The sequence below is a fragment of the Mauremys reevesii genome, linkage group 4 (genome assembly GCF_016161935.1).
Source record: "Mauremys reevesii isolate NIE-2019 linkage group 4, ASM1616193v1, whole genome shotgun sequence".
NCBI classification, from domain to species: Eukaryota; Metazoa; Chordata; order Testudines; family Geoemydidae; genus Mauremys; species Mauremys reevesii.
Genome location: NC_052626.1, coordinates 131292343 through 131312887, shown reverse-complemented (window position 1 = coordinate 131312887; position 20545 = coordinate 131292343). Strand labels below are relative to the sequence as shown.

Below are 20545 nucleotides of genomic sequence, written 5' to 3'. Positions count from 1 at the left end.
TCGATAAGATTGAATAATTTTTTGACATTTTTTGTTTTCTAAACAGGGACAGGAATCTTCAGATGAGGACATTGTCCAACAAGAGGAGACTAAACCAAGAAAGTTGGTCAAAGACAAGGGGAAAAGGTACTGTAAAGCCACTAAGCATGTGCCAAAATACATGATTGCCCTCCCCAGGGGCGGCTCCAGGCCCCAGCACGCCAAGCACGTGCTTGGGGCGGCACGCCGCAGGGGGAGCTCTGCCGGTCACCGGGAGGGCGGCTGGCGGCTCCGGTGGACCTCCCGCAGACGTGCCTGCGAAGGGTCCGCTGGTCCCACGGCTTCGGTGGAGCATCCGCAGGCACGTCTGCGGTAGGTCCACCGGAGCCGCGGGACCGGCTACCGGCAGAGGGCCCCCCACGGCGTGCCGCCGTGCTTGGGGCGGCGAAATGGATAGAGATCACTTTCGAGATCACTGACTATCATTGTATTATCCTGATGTGCCAGTAACAGTCAAGGATGGATCATCATGCATCATCCAATGATGGAACTGTTCATTACAGCCATAAATGTTTGTTTTTAGGATCCTTGGCAGCACTGGCTTATTGTTTAGTAAAGGCCATTTCATTTGTAGCTTACTGTATGGAGCTCAGTTTTAATTTTGTGTACATTCCACATCACATACTGGTTGATTAAAATTTTCCTACACCCCATTAAACTCTTTTCCTTCTACAGATAAGTACTCCATCAGAAGACTATTTTCCTCAGCATTTCAAGTCATTGTTTCCATTCCAACTAACAATTAGCAACGTAAGACAAAGAGGCACTGCAAGAAAATCACCTTAGCTAGTGTTTTCAAAAGGGACCTATGAAACAAAACTCACTAATATTTGTGGTGAAATAGAGAGTGGAAGCTAATGTAAATTTTGCTAGAATTGAGTGCACGTTTCTCTAGCGTCAAGAAAATTGAAGGAAAGGATTCAAGTTGAATGTTTATTTTTTATATTTAATGCTTTTCAGGCTAGTTGGCATCAAACATTGTTTGTCTTTTAATATTAGTTATTTTAGTAAAAGGGGCTTCCTTTTCCAAGTTTCTATGATCCAAGTGTTGTTCAATTGTTTGAAATTCAGCACACTGGGACCCAAAAGTAACAATTCTGTTTCCTGCACTTAAAAGTGTAGGAAACAGAAACCACTGCCCTTTTGCTTGCAGTCCGATGCCCCACAGATTGCAGGTTGAGGATTATCGGGTCGGGGGAATAGTGGCAGAAAAGGGTTGTTCACGTTCAATTCTAATTTGGCCATGGAGTAGCACATGGAAGTCTCTCAGCTCTTCTAACCTGCCAGGCGGGTGCACCTCAGCACCTGTTGCTTCGATCCACTCTTCCTGTTAAGTCCTGTAAATGTTTAATAGGAGACAGTTGTTATCTCTGTTACCTAGGCAGATGGTTTAGGTTACTGAGCTTGTGAACAAGGACTAATTGGAAAGTGGCAGATGTCAGCTAAGCAAAAGTGCCAGGCAGAAAATGGGCTTAAATAAGTAATTAGATGAGGTGGGATAGTGGTGGGGCCAGAGCTACCTCTACAGTATCTGGTGGAGAAAGAGTGGGTCAGTAGCCAGGAACCCTAGAAGAGTCCTCTTTGTTTAAGCCTTAGTGTAACTTACTTAGAGTTGGGGCTACAGCTAACCCAAGGACTGTCTCATTTGGGTCTGAGAGAAATGGATCCAAGTGTAACACAATGGCAAGCTAATAATATCCGAGCCCCCCCTCGGTGCCTCCAGTGAACAGACTAGGGATCTTTAAACACACTGCCTAAGAGCTCCCAGTCCAGAGATCTTGGGAGCAGGTCCCACTGATGACTGCTCACATTATCCAAGAGCAGGAGGAGAGAAATCTAGAAGTTTGCTGCTGAGCAACTGGAAACACAAAGCCTTCTTCATCAGGCGTTCCCTTTGCTTAAGGCAACACATGCATGTTCTGCAGTGTATGTGCATACGCTTTTGGTTTTCCCGTTGGGCATGCACACATTTTGTTTGATTGTGTACACACACTTGTTTGTGTACACATTTGTGTTGTTGGGCACGCAGGTGCATCTGTGTGCATGTGTATTTAAGCACAGTTGTGCAACATCTGCATTTTCGTGCATGCACCTATATGTAAATGTGTACAAGTCTGTACATGGCACCTAGATACTACGTGATAGGTCCATTAGAAATACAGAGACAGATGGAGGACCCTGGCACTAGAATACATTCTTAGATGCAGATGGCATCCACTTCACTGAAGACCATGAAACTGAGGTCACCATGGTCACAAAGAGCAAAAGGGCACATTACCTCAATCCTGATTGCTGTGGAATGTCCTTACGATGCCTGCGGTGCAGAGCGAAGGCTTATTTGAGGAATGGGTTGGTCACAATTTGAGTCAAAGCCTTCCACGACCTCAGAGGAAGCTGGAGATAGGTTTTCATAGCCTAATGATAGCTGTTTGGTGCCAGCAGGGAATGGGAGAGGTGAATGATGCCTCAGAGGGCGGGTATACATGGAGATGGGATTATGATGCTTCTTTGATTCTTCAATAAAATTCTTTTCCCAATGGTGTGACAAAATGCACACAGGGCCAGATCCATGGCTGGTGTATGTAGATGTAGCTCCATTGGAGGCAGCTGATCTGGCCACAGAATTTTGTAAGTCATGGGCAGTAGTGAGTGGTGAATTACAGGTGATGTCTATGGGAGTGTGTGCTTTGAAGGCAGGACTGGCTGGCGTCTTAAGAAGTTAGCAGCTATTTAATTCGACTCTGATCTACAGAAAAGAGGGACCGAGCATCCAGGGTAGATGGACATGAAGCAGAACAGCCCCAGCCCACATCACGAAGGGCTACTGTTGAGGAAGCTGGGCTTAAAAATAGAGAGTCCTTTAAACAAATCAACAGGTGTCATATGACATTAATAAAAAAGAATTAGCACTCCCTCCTGACTGCCTTATATAGGCAAAGTGCGCTGAAGAGACTCAGCGTGGTTATCTTCCGAGTGAGCAAACCCAGATGTGTTTAAGCTTTGGGTTCCCCTCCATTGATCTAAAACAGAACTGAGTCCTCCACCTCTATCCTCTGCCCCTGGAGCACTGTGTGCTTCTGGATGGACCAGGTCTTCTCGCAGCTGGTGTGGAGCTCTGTGCATGGGCTGCTGTTGTGCCTGGCTGGTTTTGGATCAGCCTGGTTTGGGCTCCCACTGTAGTAGTCTCATGGGTCGGCAGTGCCACTACATTCTTTTCTCCTTGTCGTGCGTGGACGGGGACTCACCAGGCTGTAAAATTTGCAGGCACTCTCCCCTTGATCCAGGGATATTTTTCCCCCCCCAACATGCAGTTATTTTTTCAGCACATTTGGGGCCGGCCTTCTTCCTATCACACCTACAACAGGTGCCCGGTCCGCTGGTTCTTCTTGGCTGGCCTGTAGAAATGGAGTTGCCACCGCCGCACCAGAAGCCCCAACCATTTGAATCATTTCCCCAGCCCTAAATGATTTGCATCATGAAAGGAGAGCAAGAGACTGAATACCACTGCCCCTTAACTGCTCTCAAGTTCGCTGCTGGGCAGCTGAGCCAATGCCAGATCCCTGGGTATTTCAGCTCTCTCCTTACTCACACAATGAGTAACATTATACCAGATGCCATCATCTCTGTGGCACATGCAGACTGAAGAATGCCTGACGGGTCATGTGACTCGGAGAAAATCATTCTCCCCAGCTGTGTTTACACATCAAGTTGTTATAGCCCCAGTCAAACTGAACCAAGTACCAAAAAATTGCATCTAGGGCCTGATTTTCAAGGGACCAGCACACACTACTGGGACTAGCTTTTTAGAGGCGCTCAGCAGCTAATGTTCAGAACTGAGGCTGAGAGGCTTTGACAAGCTGGCCACACAAACCTTGGAAGAAGGCTCACGTAGTTCTCCATGAGTATGCTCAGTGCGTCTCTAACATATCCATCAGCGTTCGGATTCTATCCCTGGTTTTGCTACCAACTCACAATGCGGCCCTGGGGGAAGTTGCTATTTTGCAGTAGCTTCCTCATCTTTAAAAGGAAAATGGCAGATATTTACCCACTCCAACGTTGCAAGACTTAAGTCATTGGTCTACTTGAAAAGCTTTGAGATCCATGCATGAAAGAGGCAATATAAATATAAAAGCTAATTAGTGAAAGCACTATGCTGAGTTGGTGGCTGAGTAGAAGCAGACATCAGGTTCGTTGTGATGAGAGCCAAGTCCGGGGCCCTCTCTGATACTTTGCTAGCAACTTAACCACTGCTAGTGCAATTTTTGATATTTACCAAGTTAAAACCTAAAGGAGGCCTATGTAGTTACTCGCTTTAAGTCATGACATTAGCAAATGAAATTAATGCAATGCGTTTGCATGAATGCCCGGGACAGGCTTGTCTTAACTAGCCCACTCTTCTGAAATTCAATACGGGTAATTAATGCAGGGATCAGAAAAAGCTTTGTGGGAAACAGGATCACTATTTATCTGTACCAGGAAGGATTGCATCAGAGTCGTTTCCCAGGAGAGCGCAGCTCAGGCCAGATATGGGCAAAGCAGAGGGGAGGACCATGGTGCCCAGCTACAGAGGGACACAAAAAATAAATCGCCAATGTGGTCTCGAAGTAGGATCAACGTTTCTGATGCTCATCCCCTTGCGCTACTCAGATGTGTCACCCCAGTGCGCAAACTCCGATGTCAGGAGCACCAAGGTCACTCATCAGCAAGACTTAACTCAGGGAGTTTAATGAGTCACTAGAGCAAGCAGACTGGAGTGAAAGTAACTCCACAGGAGTAGCTATGAATAACAAAATGATCTGAATGCCACTGGCCCTTAAGCCCTTTTTTATTGTAATTTTACACTGAAAACTCAGACTCTCACATACACTTTTCTGAGTCATCCAAAAGAAACTAAGTATTGACTGTATGCTGCAAAAGTCCTGGCAAAGCATTGGTCTGGAGAGTTTCTCACTTTGGATTTTATTCTGATTTAGCAAAGGGTTTTAAGGAGATGGCTGTGATCAGCTAGAAGTTGCACATTCAGTGCAATCATGGCTGTAAGTTGTAGCTGTTTGGAAGTATCAGGAATGTCCTCTGGGGACCTTTCTTCTTATTGCTGGAGGATTTGTTGGGCACCGCAAAGGAGGCTTATGGGGCGCTCACCCGCTTAGTTGAAGAGTGTTGAGGTTTTAACAGAGAAGCCTTTTATCCAAAATGTTCATTGTTGACATTAAGGAGGTGCTAATGGACAGCCACCCTTTTGGTCAACCTGAGGGATTGAACCAGGGACCTCCAGAGGTAAAAGCATGATCTTAAGCTAAAGAGCCAAGGCTTTGTAACGATGGGCTAGCAACACCTCTCATCATCTGCTCATTGGCACAGAGGAGTACCTGTAACACTCAACAGTGAATTACACGAACAAAGCGACAGTGACTAATAATCCTTCTCCTCTCGATTGCTCAACTTTCACTCTCGTGACCAATTACATTAGCTTTCCAGTTATCCCTTGGGTCCTGCCCTCCTGGACAGGCCTGAATTAAGCCAGGGGGATGGGGGTGGCGGCTAGGGTGACCAGACAGCAAATGTGAAAAACTGGGACAGAGGGTAGGGATAATAGGAGCCTATTAAAGAAAAAGACCCAAAAAGCAGGTCTGTCCCTATAAAATCGGGACATCTGGTCACCCTAGTGGCAGCGGAATGAGGGAAGGGGTAGGGAGGAGGAGAGAATCCTTTCAGGACTTCTTTATACAAGAAGTGCACAAGCTCAAGTACCACTCCCCCCAACACACACACACACACACACACACAGGCCATCTTTACCCTGGTATCACTGAAACGCCACCTCCTCTGAAGAAAGCCTGTTCAGGGAATTTCCAGACAGAAAGACAGATGAAATGTAACTACCAGAGGAGGCTGTTCTACAGGATCTGCTAGCAGCAAGCACTGCTTTATAGACCAACTCATCTATCCTAAAATGGCTACAGCACAGAACCTCCAAAAATTCCTAATCCAGATTGAGGCACTTTCTCATTCAGTGGGACCTTAAAAAAATATCACTTGTTTGTGCCTCACTTTGTCCATCAGGAAGCCTGGGCATCAAGCAGAAAACACCATGGAAAACAGCCCCAATATCTGAGCTGCGCTCTCCTGGATAAGTACACATGGCTGGCCAATGTTTAAATTGTGGATTATTTTATTCACTGTGATTTACCTAAACACCCAATAGATGGCACCATTGCTATAGGGGAAAATAACAGAGTGCTTCTCATACATATTTCCAACTGGCAATCTGGATGATTGTATCTGACTGAGCTAAGGTGAGATAATATCTTTTATTGGACCAACTTCCATTGGGGAGAAAAAGATATTACCTCACCCACCTTGTCTCTCTAATATCCTAGGACCAACATGGCTACAACATATAGTGTTGGACAGAGCTGTCACTTATTCCAATTTAAATATCCTGTTGTAGTAATTCATACACAGTCCCCGAGGTAGAAGACTGGATAGCAGAGGCTGTGAACTGCAACTATTTTTTTTTTTTTTTTTAGAGTGGTCCCTTGTTTCGTTTATTTTATCACACAGATTACGTTAGGCAATAGCCTTTTCCTCTGTTGGAACACTGGTTCATAGACACCTTGCATTAACTAAGAGTATGGTACTGTATTGCAAATAGCAAGAGACTGCAAACAGTGATAAGTCATCCACAACACAGTGCGCCTCCGCTTCAAGGCATTTTGCACATATGAAACTAAAATCTTCTGAAGAATCCAACGTTGTGTTATTTGTTTGCATTCATTTCACGCACAGGGTCCTATCATTAAATCTTATTTTATTTTGTAATTATATAATTCAACACTGAAGATAGCAGATGTATTTTCTAATCTGCTATGATCAAGTCAATGCTATAAATATTAAAGAAAAATCTATAATCAAGTGCAAATCCTCTGGTATTTATACATATTAGAACTTGGCATTAAAAAATTGGGTCAACAAAATGGTCTTTTTTATCCAATGAAATATTTAAGAACTTTGCTTTCAAACTTGAACAGTTTTGACAAAATCTGAATCTTTTTCCCTTCCTTTTCTTGTTTTTACCCTTTTCCTTTCTGCCCTTCTCCCTTCTTTTTCTTTCAAAAATGGCTGAAGTTTTATTTTCCAGTCTTCTCGTTTTGTAAAAAAATAAATAAATGAATAAATCACAAAAAATTCCAAGTAGTGACAAACTGGTCAATTTTGAACCCTGCAAAAACCAATTTCAAGGGATTTTTGGTGAAACTAGGTTCCCCTTCACAGACAAGCTTTAGTACAGATTTTTCCTACAACAGCGGTTTGTTTTCTCCAGGTAGTATTTGAATTCCCTTCTCCATTAATGCTACCACTGCTGCTAAATCTATTTTTTAATCCAGAAGTGCTTTAGACACAAGTTGATATACAAATTATACAAACAGGATCAGATTGCTTCACCTTTCACTGAAAATTAGCCACTTCCAGTTGACAACAGCCGTTTAACAGCAAACAGCAACACTACACAACAGAAAGTGTGTAAAGATACTGTTTCCAGCTGAACCTGCAGAGGAAGTTTAGGAAGGCAAAATGGAAGGCACCAGAACTGGAGTTAGGTGAAGACACTGGGGTTAGTACTCAGTCTGGTGGAAAGAGCAATGGAATACTTAATGACCATGTGTGGTCAGGAGATATGTTTTATGGCTCATCTATGATGATTTTTGAGTTATGAATGTCAAAGTCACAGACTTGTGGGTTCTCAGTGAGTTCTGAATTTATGGAAGTTTTCCTGCACATTCAAAATCCAAGGAAAAGCGAACATCTTGTGGATATGGACTTATACTGAAGCTACAGTCCAGAGCCTACAGAGGCTTCTGCCCTTGAGTCCAGGCAGGCTGATCACATGGCACTGGTCCCTGGTGCTCTGGTTTGCTACGGACCAATATCTAGGAAGAAAAATCACAGATGCTCAGATTCTACAATAAAGGAGGCCATAGATAAATCTGATACTTTGCTTTCATCAAAAATTAAGTTCTCTTTTCCCCTGGCAGGCTGCAAGACACTCATTGCTTAGTTATATCCAAGACAATCCAAATCACTGTTCTCCATTGACTGGGTTTTTTCCTAGGTTCATATACATTCCTGGTGCTATATGGTGCATAAAGGTTTATTTGATGCATTATAAAGGTCTCCAGCCTTTATAAGTCAACTGCTTTCTCGCCTTTGAGCAAAGATATGGTAATTATCTTTTGTCCTAAACAGATTTCCACGTTCCAGACTTGTTTTAGGGCTTTATTTTCTTTCACAACCTGGTTACAGACCTGCCTTTAGCAGAGTCACTAGTGTAATAACAGCAAAGTGACTGAAAAGGCCACTGCCTTAATCCATAGCTGCTCCTTGTGGGTCTTAAAAGTCACATCTGCTGGCCTTACTGACAGCTGTTTGCTCTCTCCTCCCGCAGAACCGTTGCAGCGGGTGATCCAGATTTTATTCTGTCTTGTACATCATTCAACAGAATGGTCAGCTAAGTTCCGCCTGCAGAATCCTTATTCCCTGTGATGTCAAACAGCAGGAACGCGGCCGGATTTCTAGATTCAAGAGTGAGTTTGTGACCCCAGCAGTCAGTAAAAGTATCTTTTCACGTGTAAACTGAGCAAGATTGATCTGGGAGTGATAGAGGCACAATAAATAGATGACCTCATGGTGTCATTTTACAGGTGGGAGCATACGTGCTAGAACTAAGGGTGCACAGCCCACCACTGAAATGCAGCTACCTCTGGGGTGAACGGCAGCACGGGCCCACAGTGCTACAAATTTCAGCTTGGGACACTGTGGCAGACTCCTATCCCCCTTTATGAAAAGAGCTATGGGATCAATAGGTCCTGGTTCTTAGCCAAGTCTTTACATGGTTTCCAGTATTTTGGGAGCACTTGACTTAATTGCAGGGAGCTGAGGGGCACTGATCATTTTGTCTTTATCTGACACAAGGGTGAGTTCCCTCAGAGAATGTACTGTAGGAATTTGTTAAAAGCCACATCATCTACTAGTGTTACAGGAGTGCTCTGTACTAGAGAGATGTCTGTAGTTATGCAAATAATTACTAGATAACATGCCAGTAGGTAGCACGCAAGATTATGTAGCATCATTTCTGGGTGTTATAGGGCTAACCAACTTCTTTTTGTTATGCACCATATTCTGCAGTTCTTTACAGGCTGCTCTTAACTAAAACAGGGCTCCTGCCAAGGATCAGTGAATTAAAAGTATAATTAGTCAAACAGAACATGTGCCTCAAGAAATGACTTTAGATCCTCAAAATCTTGTGATTCTGTGATCACCAGTGCAATTGCAAAACCTGCCCTTGAAAATTTAGGAAATTGAGCAAAATTCCTGCACGTGGCAAAATTCTTTAACTGCACAGACTGGCAGCATGCACGCCTCTCAGTTCAACACAGCTGTCCTGCATGGGTGTGATCAGGTATAAAGAGAAATACTGAGCCCAAGCCAATGCTGAGCATCAATCTGCAGCCAGAGGCACAACCCAGGTCTACAGAACCCAGCCCAGACCATCTGCAGCCACCATGGGCCGGGCGTTTGTTTGGGTTGGTAAGTTTGCAACTGGAGATGAATTTATGTGGGATGTTACTGGACAGGACTGTTGAGTTTTATGGGATTTGGATGTGAGACTGTATAATGTATTCTTCACCCATGACATGGATAATGGAAGACATTGGATTAGGCCAATTGCATCTTGCAAAACACCCACTAATAAAAAGTGGCTTAGAGAAAAGTTGCAACTGTCTAAACTGAAACCCAACATTTCTTGGGTTAACCAATACTGGGATGCTTAACTTCAGTGGTGCTGGTGGAAAAGAGGAACAATATCACCCCACTAAGGCAACATAGTATGATCCTCCATCTTGCAGCTAGGAAAACTTTAAGGGACTTTCTGAACAGAGGCGGCTCTAGGAATTTCGCCACCTCAAGCACGGCGGCACGCCGCGGCGGCGGGCGGGAGGGGCGCTCTGGCGGTCGCCGGTCCCGCAGCTCTGGTGGACCTCCCGCAGACGTGCCTGCGGAGGCATGCCTGCAGGAGGTCCACCGGAGCTGTGGGACCAGCGGACCCTCCACTGGCACGCCTGCGGGAGGTCCACCAGAGCCGCAGGACCAGCAGACCCTCCGCAGGCATGCCTGCGGGAGGTCCACCGGAGCTGCCTGCCGCCCTCCCGGCAACAGGCAGAGCGCCCCCCGCAGCATGCCGCCCCAAGCACGCGCTTGGCGTGCTGGGGTCTGGAGCCGGCCCTGTTTCTGAAGGCTGTAGAGGCAGATGGTTAGAGCTAGTATTAGAACTCAGTTGTTCCTGGCTCTCAGTTCTGTGCTCTTAATCCACCTCTCCCTGCACATTAGTTAATTTACTTTTCAAGGTAGTTCTCCTGGGTAAGATTCTTGAGCAGAACCTAAGTTCTGCTCAACTATAACATGCAACAGTCTTTGCTGCCACATGCAGAGACTGGAGACTGAGAGCAACTGTGTCTTTGGAACTGACTTTGCAGCATGTGGTTCTCTCCGGCTTTGACTTTATTTGTATTGCAGTAGCACTTAAGTACCCCAGTCAGGAGCCAAGGTCCCATGATAACAAGTAAGGCAAGACAGAACCCCTTCCCCAGGTGGAGAACAAGGAAGCAGAACAGAGGGGCAGTGGCATACGTTAGATAGCCACAGTAGTCTCAGTAATAATGGGTCCATGAGAATATGTGTGGTCATTAGTTATGCAATGGACTTTACACTTCTTTCTAGTAGGAGAATTTCTGCACATTTTAACCTTGTAACAGTTACTGCTAATGAACACGAGGCTGGATCTAGACTGTTCTCAGTGGTACCAGATGACAGAACAAGGAGCAATGGTCTCAAGTTGCAGTGGGGGAGGTTTAGGTTGGATATTAGGAAACACTATTTCACTAGGAGGGTGGTGAAGCACTGGAATGGGTTACCTATGGAGGTGGTGGAATCTCCTTCCTTAGAGGTTTTTAAGGTCAGGCTTGACAAAGCCCTGGCTAGGATGATTTAGTTGGGGTTGATCCTGCTTTGAGCAGGGGGTTGGACTAGATGACCTCTTGAGGTCCCTTCCAACCCTGAGATTCTACGATATTCTAGGCCTGGGGGAGGGATTTTTAAATAATCTTCTCTTCTGTTTTTATTTTGCTGTAGGTTTAGCTGTCTTGCTGTTTCTCCAATGCAGTAAGTCACCTTTTCCATGATCATCCAGTTCTTAAAAGAGCCATGGGTAATAGAAAAGAAATCCCTGTGGGTAACCGAATCAGGCCCAGTGTTTAGCTGGGATTCAGGAGCCATTTCCTTGTTCAGAGGTTTAATTTTTGAAGTGGTCTCTGTGAGCCTGATCCAAAGCCTCCTGAAGTTTCATTAACTTCAGTAGGGTTTAGATGCTACTAATAAACTCGAGTCCGTTACCTACATGAAAGCTTTGTGAGCCCATCCCCAGCCTGCATGTGTGTAACTTTGCTGCGTCCAGATTGCAATGCTACTTGCAGAGCAGTGGCAAACAGCTGCCCTCCCATACTGTCCCATATGAGCACAAGTGGGACACATTCACTTTGAGAACCGAGGCAATGGAGGTTGTTCCTACTTAGCCGACTCTTGTCCTGTCTCCATTCAAAGATCGGGCGCAACAGACCCTCTTCTGGAGCATGTTTTAGATGGTCAAAGCCCTGTATCACTGCTGTACTACAATCGTCAGTGGGGCGGCCACAGGCCCCCGCTGTGGGACAAAGTACAAAGCGAAACAGCAGTGAGGCCTAGCATGGCCATTTCTACACCCAGGTGTGCAACCCACCTTTTCTCAAAAGCTTTCGTCACGTCAGTACCAAAGCACAAGCAGTCCCATTCCCCAGAGACAGGAAAGGAACTTAAAGGGCATTCCAAGTCCTTCTGGGTTTGGGGAACCATGCTAGAAGGAGCACGGTAATGGCCCACGTGGACTCAAGAGCTTGAATACTGTACAATGAACTCGAGAAAGCATGGGGCCTCACAGACTATCAGCCAACTGAAGGGGTGCGTCGCATTTTGATTCCTTGCCTCAGTCCTCATCACATCTTGACACCTCTCTCCTATTTCCACAGGCTCTGCTTGCAAACTGGTCTGTTACTTTACCAACTGGTCCCAGTACAGACCAGCCCAGGGGCGCTTCCTTCCTGGGGACATTGACCCCAACCTGTGCACTCATCTTATATATGCCTTTGCTGGCATGAACGACAACCGGATCACCACTGTGGAGTGGAACGATGAGCAGCATTACAAGACTTTCAATGGACTCAAAAGCAAGTGAGTCAAAGGGGAGAGGGGCCTATCTGGGTTTATCCTGAAGGAGGAGGCAGACCTGGGATTTAAGCTAAGGCTGTTTCTAGCTTCACCAAGGGAGAAAACTCCTTTGGAATCATTCTTTATCATGTGCTCAGGAGCGTACAAGACCAAGTCAGTCCCTGGCCCAAAGAGTTTAGAATTTAATCTCCCACGAGAAGAAGAGTGGATGTGACCGTTTGAAGACTCATGTTGACATCACCATAAGTGTTAAAAATCCCAACTTCTTCCATCTGAGAGGGACAATGTACACAAACAGGTTTTCAGTAGGGTTATAGCAAAATAGAATGTATCATCAAGCATTGGGGCAGGAGCTAAACTAGAGGGGGGAAAAACCACCATTCAGTATCTGAGCATAATCTGGGGACAGTTCCTTAAACTTCAGGGAGGTCCCAACTTCTCCTTCCTCCCAGTTATCTATAGGAAGGTTTGAGGGTGTTTACATTGTAGAAGTATGGATTAAACCTCCAGATTATGGCTGTGTTTATTAAGATCGGAGAACACTTGCAAGTCCAAGTGCAAAGGATACAATGAAAGTGAGCTTTTTCAACTGCTTTTAATGCCACCTTTTCTCCCACCCAGGAATCCTGGGCTGAAGACCCTCTTGGCTGTTGGTGGTTGGAATTTTGGCTCTGAAAAGTAAGATGGGAGGATATCTTTTTTCTGCATGCAAAGCATGAGGCGGGGGTAGTGAATTATGCTAACCCTCAAAATCCTGTGACATCCAGGAGAGTCAAAACAGTAGCATTTAGGAAGGAGACTGTGCATTCTATCTACCTACATTAGGCACTTATATGACTATGGTATGATCACCATTACGATAGTATCTGAGTGCCGTTTTCCCCATTGTGCAGATGGGGAACCAAGACACAGACACTACATGACTTTCCCAAGGCGCACCCAGTCTGTGACAGAGAAGGAACTGAATCTGGGTTTCCTCACTCCTAGACTACTGCCTAGCCCATTAGTATTATATTTCAGAGCTCAGTCTCCAAAGACAATCAGTATCAGCTGAACACCACCTCGTGATGCCCACATCAATGTTCAGTACAACCTAGAGTTAGTGGAGTCACTCCATCTTGACACTGGTTTAAGAACAAGATCTCGCCTGTAGGTTATTATGCCCTTTTTTGACTAAAATTCGTCACTGCTGAGGTTGCCTCAGAATTTTCGTTCTGGGCTTTTTGTCATGAAGAGGTGGTCTTGGAAGGCAGAAACGCAAATACTGTGTTTGGTACTGAGATTTGTGTAGTAACTTTGGGGGAAGTTTCCAAATCTCTCATGCTCTTTGACAGCAATAGAGTTACTAGCAGCTGTGAAGTCTTTGGTATTGACAACAATTCATCTCATCAGTGCTTAGCAACTTAGATTTTTTTTATATTCATTTGTAAAGCTTTGAACCTGAAGCTCTCCCTGAAAGCTGTCTCCAAAGCAAACAATATTCAGAATACTGTTTTGCAGACAGAGTCTCCTTCCTTCTCTGGATGTGACATGGGCTGGAATTTAAAGTGAACTGAGGCTGAATATGGCCCTGCGAGGACCAGTGGCCTTTCCTCCCAGCTGTATGTAGCCCTCTGTGCTGCTGAGTTTACCTTCTGGACACAGAAACTCTAAACTAGCCCCCAAATCTGCAGCGGGTGGTTAGCAGCACGGACAGGGTAGTTAACGTCAGCGGCAGCTCCAGGCACCAGCGCTCCAAGCACTTGCCTGGTGCTGCAAGCTGCGGGGGGTGGCCTTCCAGTCCCTGCGAGGGCGGCTGTCAGGCTGCCTTCAGCGGCTTGCCTGCAGGAGGTCTGATGGTCCCGCGGCTTCGGCGGCAATTCAGCGGCAGGTACGCCAAAGTGACGGGACCAGCGGACCTCCCACAGGTGCACCGCCAAAGGCAGCCTGCCTGCCGTGCTTGGGGCGGCAAAGAAGCTAGAGCCACCCCTGGTTAACTTGTCACTTCCATGCTAGGTTCTCCAGCATGGTGTCCATGCCTGGTAATCGGCGGACATTCATCCTCTCTGTGGTTGAGTTCCTGCGCAAGTATGAATTTGATGGTCTGGACCTAGACTGGGAATATCCAGGTGCAAGGGGAAGCCCACCTGAGGATAAACAGCGTTTCACTGCTCTGGTCCAGGTACAGTAAGACCGAGGAGTAAGCCCCCTCCTTCCATTGCCAAGGCAGAGATATAAGGATGCAGGACGTGTGCTTTGTCCTCATATTTCACCTGCAAACACTACACAGTCTGCAAAGTTGAAGTCAAAGCTGGGGTGCTCTCTAAGGTAGAGACAGCTTACATCTGAAAGGGTCAGACAAGTGACGGAATCAAGTCACCAGACTGTTTCAACCGTCTGAACCATGTTTTTTGGATCCAAGGTTTGGGCTCGTCTCTAGCTCAGAGATCTCCAAAGAGTGGGGGAAGAGTGTACCCAAGGGGCATACAGGTAAGGTCAGGGATTGGACTTCCTAGCCTGCTGGTGCCTGGCTCAAGGAATCCCCACCAGATGAGCAGACACATAATGCTCCCAGTGTCGGAAGATGCTGATCAGCCACTTTGATTATTTGCTTCCTGGAATCTACCATCAAGTCCTGTGCCTTTCCAGAATCAAATCATTCACAGCATCAGCCCTGAATACATTAATAAATTGATCAAATATGTGATCTAATTGGCATGACCCACAGCTACTAGAATGCTCGGGACCCTACTCTAACTGTGTTTGTCAGACATGTGTGCAGTCTCTCCTTTAGTTTAGATTTGCTTTTTTTGAAAGAAAAAAAAAAAGATGGAAGGCACAATTAAAAAGAGGATAATTGACGGTTGTTTGGGGCTATTATTTTCCCTCAGGAAATGGCTGAAGAATTCAAGGAGGAAGCCAAGAGGACAGGGAAAGAGCGGCTGCTGCTGACTGCTGCTGTGGCAGCTGGGAAGGAAAACATTGATGGAGCCTATGAAATCGAGAACATCTCAAAGTAAGTCTATCCAGCCACGCAGTTTTACAGAGGACAATCAAGCTACAGGACCAAATTCTATTACCCAGGATGCTTTGCAACACTTCTCTTGCAGAGGGGAAATCAATGTCATCTTGGTTCCTTATTCTCCCTTTGTAGGGCCTTAGACTTCATTAACCTCATGACGTACGACTTCCACGGTTCCTGGGAAAAGATCACAGGACACGTCAGTCCTCTCTACAAAGGGAAGACCGACACTGGATCTGCTGTGTACAGTAACACTGTAAGTGTCAAAGAACTTCGTAGGTTACCCCTCTTTTTGACAAATAAATAGAGCTCAGCCTCAGGAAATGGTTGAAAAGTCACATTTCCAACAAACCTGCATGTATCATCCTTACCCCTGGTGCAAGTATCAGAACTTGCATCACAAGCCCCAGACAACAGACATTCAGTGGCTGTATCACAGTTTGGTTGCAAACTCCAAAAACTGTTCCAGCACCCCGGTTACATGGAGAGACTTCATGTCTGATCCCCTCGTACAGGACTATGCTGTGACGTACTGGAGGAACAATGGTGCTCCAGCTGAGAAGATCGTCATGGGAATCCCCACCTATGGACGGTCTTTCACCCTCTCTTCCTCCGAGACAGGGGTTGGTGCCCCTGCCTTTGGGCCTGGATCACTCGGCCCTTTCACTCGAGAGGCAGGATTCTGGGCCTATTATGAGGTAGGGAAGAATTCACTTTTCCTGCAAGCAGCTCATTAAATGCTTCTGGGTCTACTATGATTTAAATATGGTGCCTTGAAACTGCCCCTTTGATCCTTCTATTGCCAAACATGCTAATATTCGTAAGATTATTAATTAATTCAGAGAGGCAGCCAATCTCAATGGTCTCTTCCCATCTCTCCATTTCTGTTTTTTTCCAGATCTGTACTTTCCAGAAAGGTGCCACCACCAAAAGGATCGAGGAACAGAAAGTCCCGTATTCCTTCAAGGAGAACCAGTGGGTGGGGTATGACGACCAGCAGAGCATTAAAACCAAAGTAAGCAGTTCCTATGCATTCTTCTTGTCACATGTTGTGGAAGGCTGGAGGGGGGCTGTCGGAACCTTCCTGTAGCCCAGAGAGATGGGCTCCACTTTGTGTCATTGTGCGTATCGGCAGACAATGCTTTGTGTGTCCCTAGCACTGTGCATCTGAGAATCTCAATGCACTTCACCAAAGTTAACCTGTTAAGCCTCCAGTCCTGCCTATCTTCTGGGAAGCCTAGTGTTATCCCATTTTACAGATGAGGAAATCAAGGCACAGAACGGTAGGGTGACCAGACAGCAAGTGTGAAAAATCAGGACAGGGGGTGGAGGGTAATAGGAGCCTATACAAGAAAAAGACCCAAAAATCGGGACTGTCCCTATAAAATCGGGACATCTGGTCACCTACAGAAAGCGAACATGATTCGCTTGAAATCACAGCAAAAGATGAGACTAGAAGATGACTTATGCGGTGTGCTGTGAATGGAAACATTGGCCCATCAGCAGGTGAATTCAGCAAATAGGCCCCCCACGAGCCCACACAATCTTTTCCTTGCATGTAAAATGTAGGCGAGAGGATCCAGACAATGTTCTGGAGCAGGAAAGTTTCATGACTTGCAATCTACTCCACCCTGGCAACAGAATCTTAAGGTCATATGAGATTTCAGACCAAGCAGGAAGCAGCACAGGGCTGTAAACATGCCAGGCATGAGCACCCTTAACCCAAACGGGAGTCCTGCCTACATGGAGATTCATTGGTTCAAGCATAGGCAAGCTTTTAGCATGCACTTGCCCCTTCTCCCGTCCACCTCTCAACCTCATGGCAGGTTGTTTTGGACTTGCAAGAGGCTCCTTAGACAAGTAACAGTTGCTGGAGTTCTAACAGAGGCGAGATGTTTTAACTTCTGTCTCCCACCAGCACCCAATGTCACAGTTTCAGAGATTTTTCCTCTCCTAGGTTCAGTATCTGAAGAAGAAAAGTCTGGGAGGGGCCATGGTCTGGGCCATCGACCTGGATGATTTCAGCGACTCGTTCTGCGGCCAGGGGGCGTACCCTCTTCTGCAAACTCTGAAGAAAGAACTGAGATGCGGTAAAGCATGAGTTAAGGGTCTGCCCCCTACAGATAATGCAATATCTTCTTGACACATGTATTTTTTCATTATTGGGCAAGAGATTTTTTGGGGGCGGGGAGAGAGAATGAATTGCAAACTTGCACCACAGCCTCAGCCTCCTCTGAACGCCCTCAGGGTCTCCAGGGAAAGCCCTAATGGCAAAAACATTTATGTAATACACCATTTTTCTTTTAAACACCCATGGCCAGCTTTTGGTTTAGAGCGCAAAGGCTGGAGCTGCGTCACTGTTGCAGCCTAAAGAGGGGAGCCTGGGACACAAAACACCCTGATGAAAGTTGTCTGAAATCTTTGCATTAGGCCATGTTGTTATGCCTCCTAAAATTCACCCATGCAAGTCCATTGGGAATACTTGGGGGAAAGCCACATAACTGGGGAAATATAGAGAATTGGAAGAGTTTGCATCTAAAAAACACTCATGAGCTGAGCCACCAAACCTGCCAAAAGCAGGCTGGGAAATTACACAGCAGAGACCTTTCCCCAGCAGCATAGCTTTGTCTCTAATTAGCCCAAAGCTGATTTCCTGTAACGCCACGCCTCTTGTAATAGCATTATTTATTAGTTTCTCCCCCCAGGCCTGTTTCCATGTTGGTCCCCATGTGCCCTGTTCTCTTTGCTCTGCAAGACCACCACTGTCACACATTTGTATCCCTCATACAAACTCATCGCTCATACAATCCTCCCAATAAACCAATCCACTTTCAACCCCACCCTATTTAGATACATTATGAAAAAGATCAACCAGAAATACTGCCATGATTTGTGCATCTCTAAAGTAAATAGCCACATTGCATTGCTGTAACATTTTTCTTCATTTATTTCATTCCCTTCATTTGTTTCCCTCGCCCAGGTCATGGGCAAACTCTTCAGAGCAAGGTCCTAGGTTTGGGGTGCTATCAATAATCTATCCAGCCACCATGTATTTACGCTTCAACATTAAGTCACCTTTAGTTTTACAGGTGTCTCTACCCAAAAGTGTCTAAATAGCGTCGCATAATATAGTCCATATTTATCGCACCGAACAGTAGTTTACCAGATCACCTTTCTACAGCATTCGATTCAGAGTTAGAATACTTGTGGACTTTATGCCGAGTCCACTACAACTGCTGTGTATCAAAAGGTTGTCCTATTGTTGGTTTGTTCTGCCCTAGAGAGCCACCAATCTAGCTATTGGCACCTTTACATCATCACTCGTTCATATTTCACAATAAAAGGCCCCATGTCACCTAATGACCATTTAAACCACCACCAAGCTGTCTAAAATCTGAGGGATTGGCCACAAAATGTCTCCCTTTGTTCCATTTTCTTTCTGACTAGTAGATGCAGATAACATTGTTCCTTCTGCTAATGCCTCCACAGGGCTGGTTCAGACGACGCCTGTTCCAGAAACCACCACCACCAGCTCCACTACATCACCACCAACTGTTTCATCCTCTACCCTCAGCTTCACTACACTACCGTCCATCCCCGCCACAACTACCAACTCCACGACCAGCAGGTTTTGCCTCCATAAGGCCAATGGGATCTACCCTGTCCCCGAGGCCCACGCCATGTTCTACATATGTGCCAACAGGCGCACCTTCCGAATGTCCTGCCCGGAAGGATTGATTTTTGATTACTTATGCAAATGTTGCAACTGGCCGTAAAAGCAAAAAGCCTCAAATTACCTTAATGGAGAATGAAATAAGAGATCGATTTATATCAGCTCAGATAGTTTAGTTTCCTCTGCCATCAAATCCAAGCTTAGGAGATGGTCTATATTGCAAGTGTCCCCAGCAACCTTCTTCTCTGTCCTGGGTGAGTTACTTTCAGGGGCAACTACCATCGCAGTAATACAGGTCAGAGTTAGGGAGGAGAGTGAACAAAAGCAAAGTATTGGCACTGACAAGCAGGGCTGATGGATTTTTCATTTTGCATTGGTCTCTTTTAGAGTCTGGCTTCATCCTCTGTCCTTATTTCATGTTTGTTTGCTCCAAGAAAATAAAGCTTTCATTTCTAAAGGAAGTTGTTGTACTTTTCTTATATTGGGTAGAAGTGTCAGGCCCTATAAGCTACTGAAAAATGGGGTAGGGAGAAGGGAAGGAATCAGGAGATCTATGGCCTTCTTACATCAATACAATATCCTAGAGTTTGATGTGTGGTTCACTAGACAGTATAGTAAAGCATCATGCATTATCTCAGCTCCATATTATCCCTCTTGGAGAGCTCGGCAAGATAAATTCAAGATGTACTGGAGTGTCTGTAGGAGAACACAACCTGCTATTAGTCCAGTCTGCCACAGGTATCAAAGCTGTTTCTTCATCTTGCATGCTTACCCAGGAAGGTTCGACTCAGACACGTTATATGGTTTTCAAATCATGCACAAGAAGGTCAAGTGATCTTTCTGATACCAAACAGAGAGCCCCCCCCTACAAACCTAGGTCTTCCATTGGCCAGGACTTTGCTGTTACCACTGGGCCAATGACCCTCTCAAAAGCAGAAATCCTGACATAAGTGCAGACTGGGATGGGAAGAGCCATTAAACTTAGGGATAGAGTCACAATATTTTCAACGCCAGATAATAAAGGTGGCCTTACATCTGCTACGGGAATGACTGACTGACTGGGACTCCTAATACATCAAAAGCATCTGATTTCTTCCTCTCCAAGGAGTGCAAGGGCTTTGGTTTTTATTTGTCTTTGATATTTTGGAGGCACATAACTTGGTAGCTAATCACAAAGCCTTCACAAATTCACTTACTGAAGAGAACAGAGAGGCACCGACAGACCAGCCTGCAGAATCCAACACAGGTCATCCATCATTGCCCATATGGACTGACCCAGATGAAATGACATTTAGGCCTTACCTACGCGCGAAAGTGGTCACATTAGTGGGGCAGAGATCTTTCTGAATGATTAGAAATACAGGCAGCAACTGTCAGCAAGTGCTGGAGTAAGTGACTCCAAATGCATTTGGTCCTCACCGCTCTAGTGATGATTCATCCAGGGGGTAAATTCATTCCCGGCCTAAGACCATTCAAGCAAACAGAGTTCCCCTACGGACAGACTTGGTTCAGTT

The 20545-nt window shown here is 45.7% G+C and overlaps 1 protein-coding gene and 1 long non-coding RNA gene across 6 annotated transcripts; one reads left to right on the top strand and one right to left on the bottom strand.

The window, feature by feature from the left end:
- Positions 1-7403: 7403 nt before the first annotated feature.
- Positions 7404-8521, bottom strand: LOC120405079. The gene is made up of 2 exons (XR_005598351.1): positions 8457-8521; positions 7404-7970 (listed from the first exon to the last, which is right to left on the bottom strand). It is a non-coding gene; the product is annotated as an uncharacterized LOC120405079 (long non-coding RNA).
- On the top strand, positions 8517-19492 carry LOC120405075 (chitotriosidase-1-like). Of its 5 annotated transcripts, none has more exons than XM_039538314.1 (12): positions 8517-8654; positions 9443-9627; positions 11230-11259; positions 12159-12360; positions 12979-13035; positions 14353-14518; positions 15228-15352; positions 15491-15614; positions 15874-16056; positions 16257-16373; positions 17316-17448; positions 18848-19492. In XM_039538314.1, exons 2-12 carry the CDS (start codon positions 9603-9605, stop codon positions 19132-19134), a joined length of 1449 nt encoding a protein of 482 aa, XP_039394248.1. In that variant the 5' UTR covers positions 8517-8654; positions 9443-9602; the 3' UTR covers positions 19135-19492. The 5 variants fall into 5 exon arrangements, with proteins under 5 accessions (XP_039394248.1, XP_039394252.1, XP_039394251.1 ...); XM_039538318.1 differs by having other exon boundaries at positions 17316-17459; positions 18848-18986; XM_039538317.1 differs by having other exon boundaries at positions 8566-8654; positions 9451-9627.
- Positions 19493-20545: the final 1053 nt, after the last annotated feature.

What these genes read in the sequence shown, in the direction of transcription:
- LOC120405075 (XM_039538314.1), top strand. Translation starts at nt 9,603, where the DNA reads ATGGGCCGGGCGTTTGTTTGGGTTG. An exon ending in TTCAATGGACTCAAAAGCAA is followed by an intron (nt 12,361 to 12,978) that starts GTGAGTCAAAGG and finishes TCTCCCACCCAG; the next exon opens with GAATCCTGGGCTGAAGACCC. An exon ending in CTGCTGTGTACAGTAACACT is followed by an intron (nt 15,615 to 15,873) that starts GTAAGTGTCAAA and finishes CCCCTCGTACAG; the next exon opens with GACTATGCTGTGACGTACTG.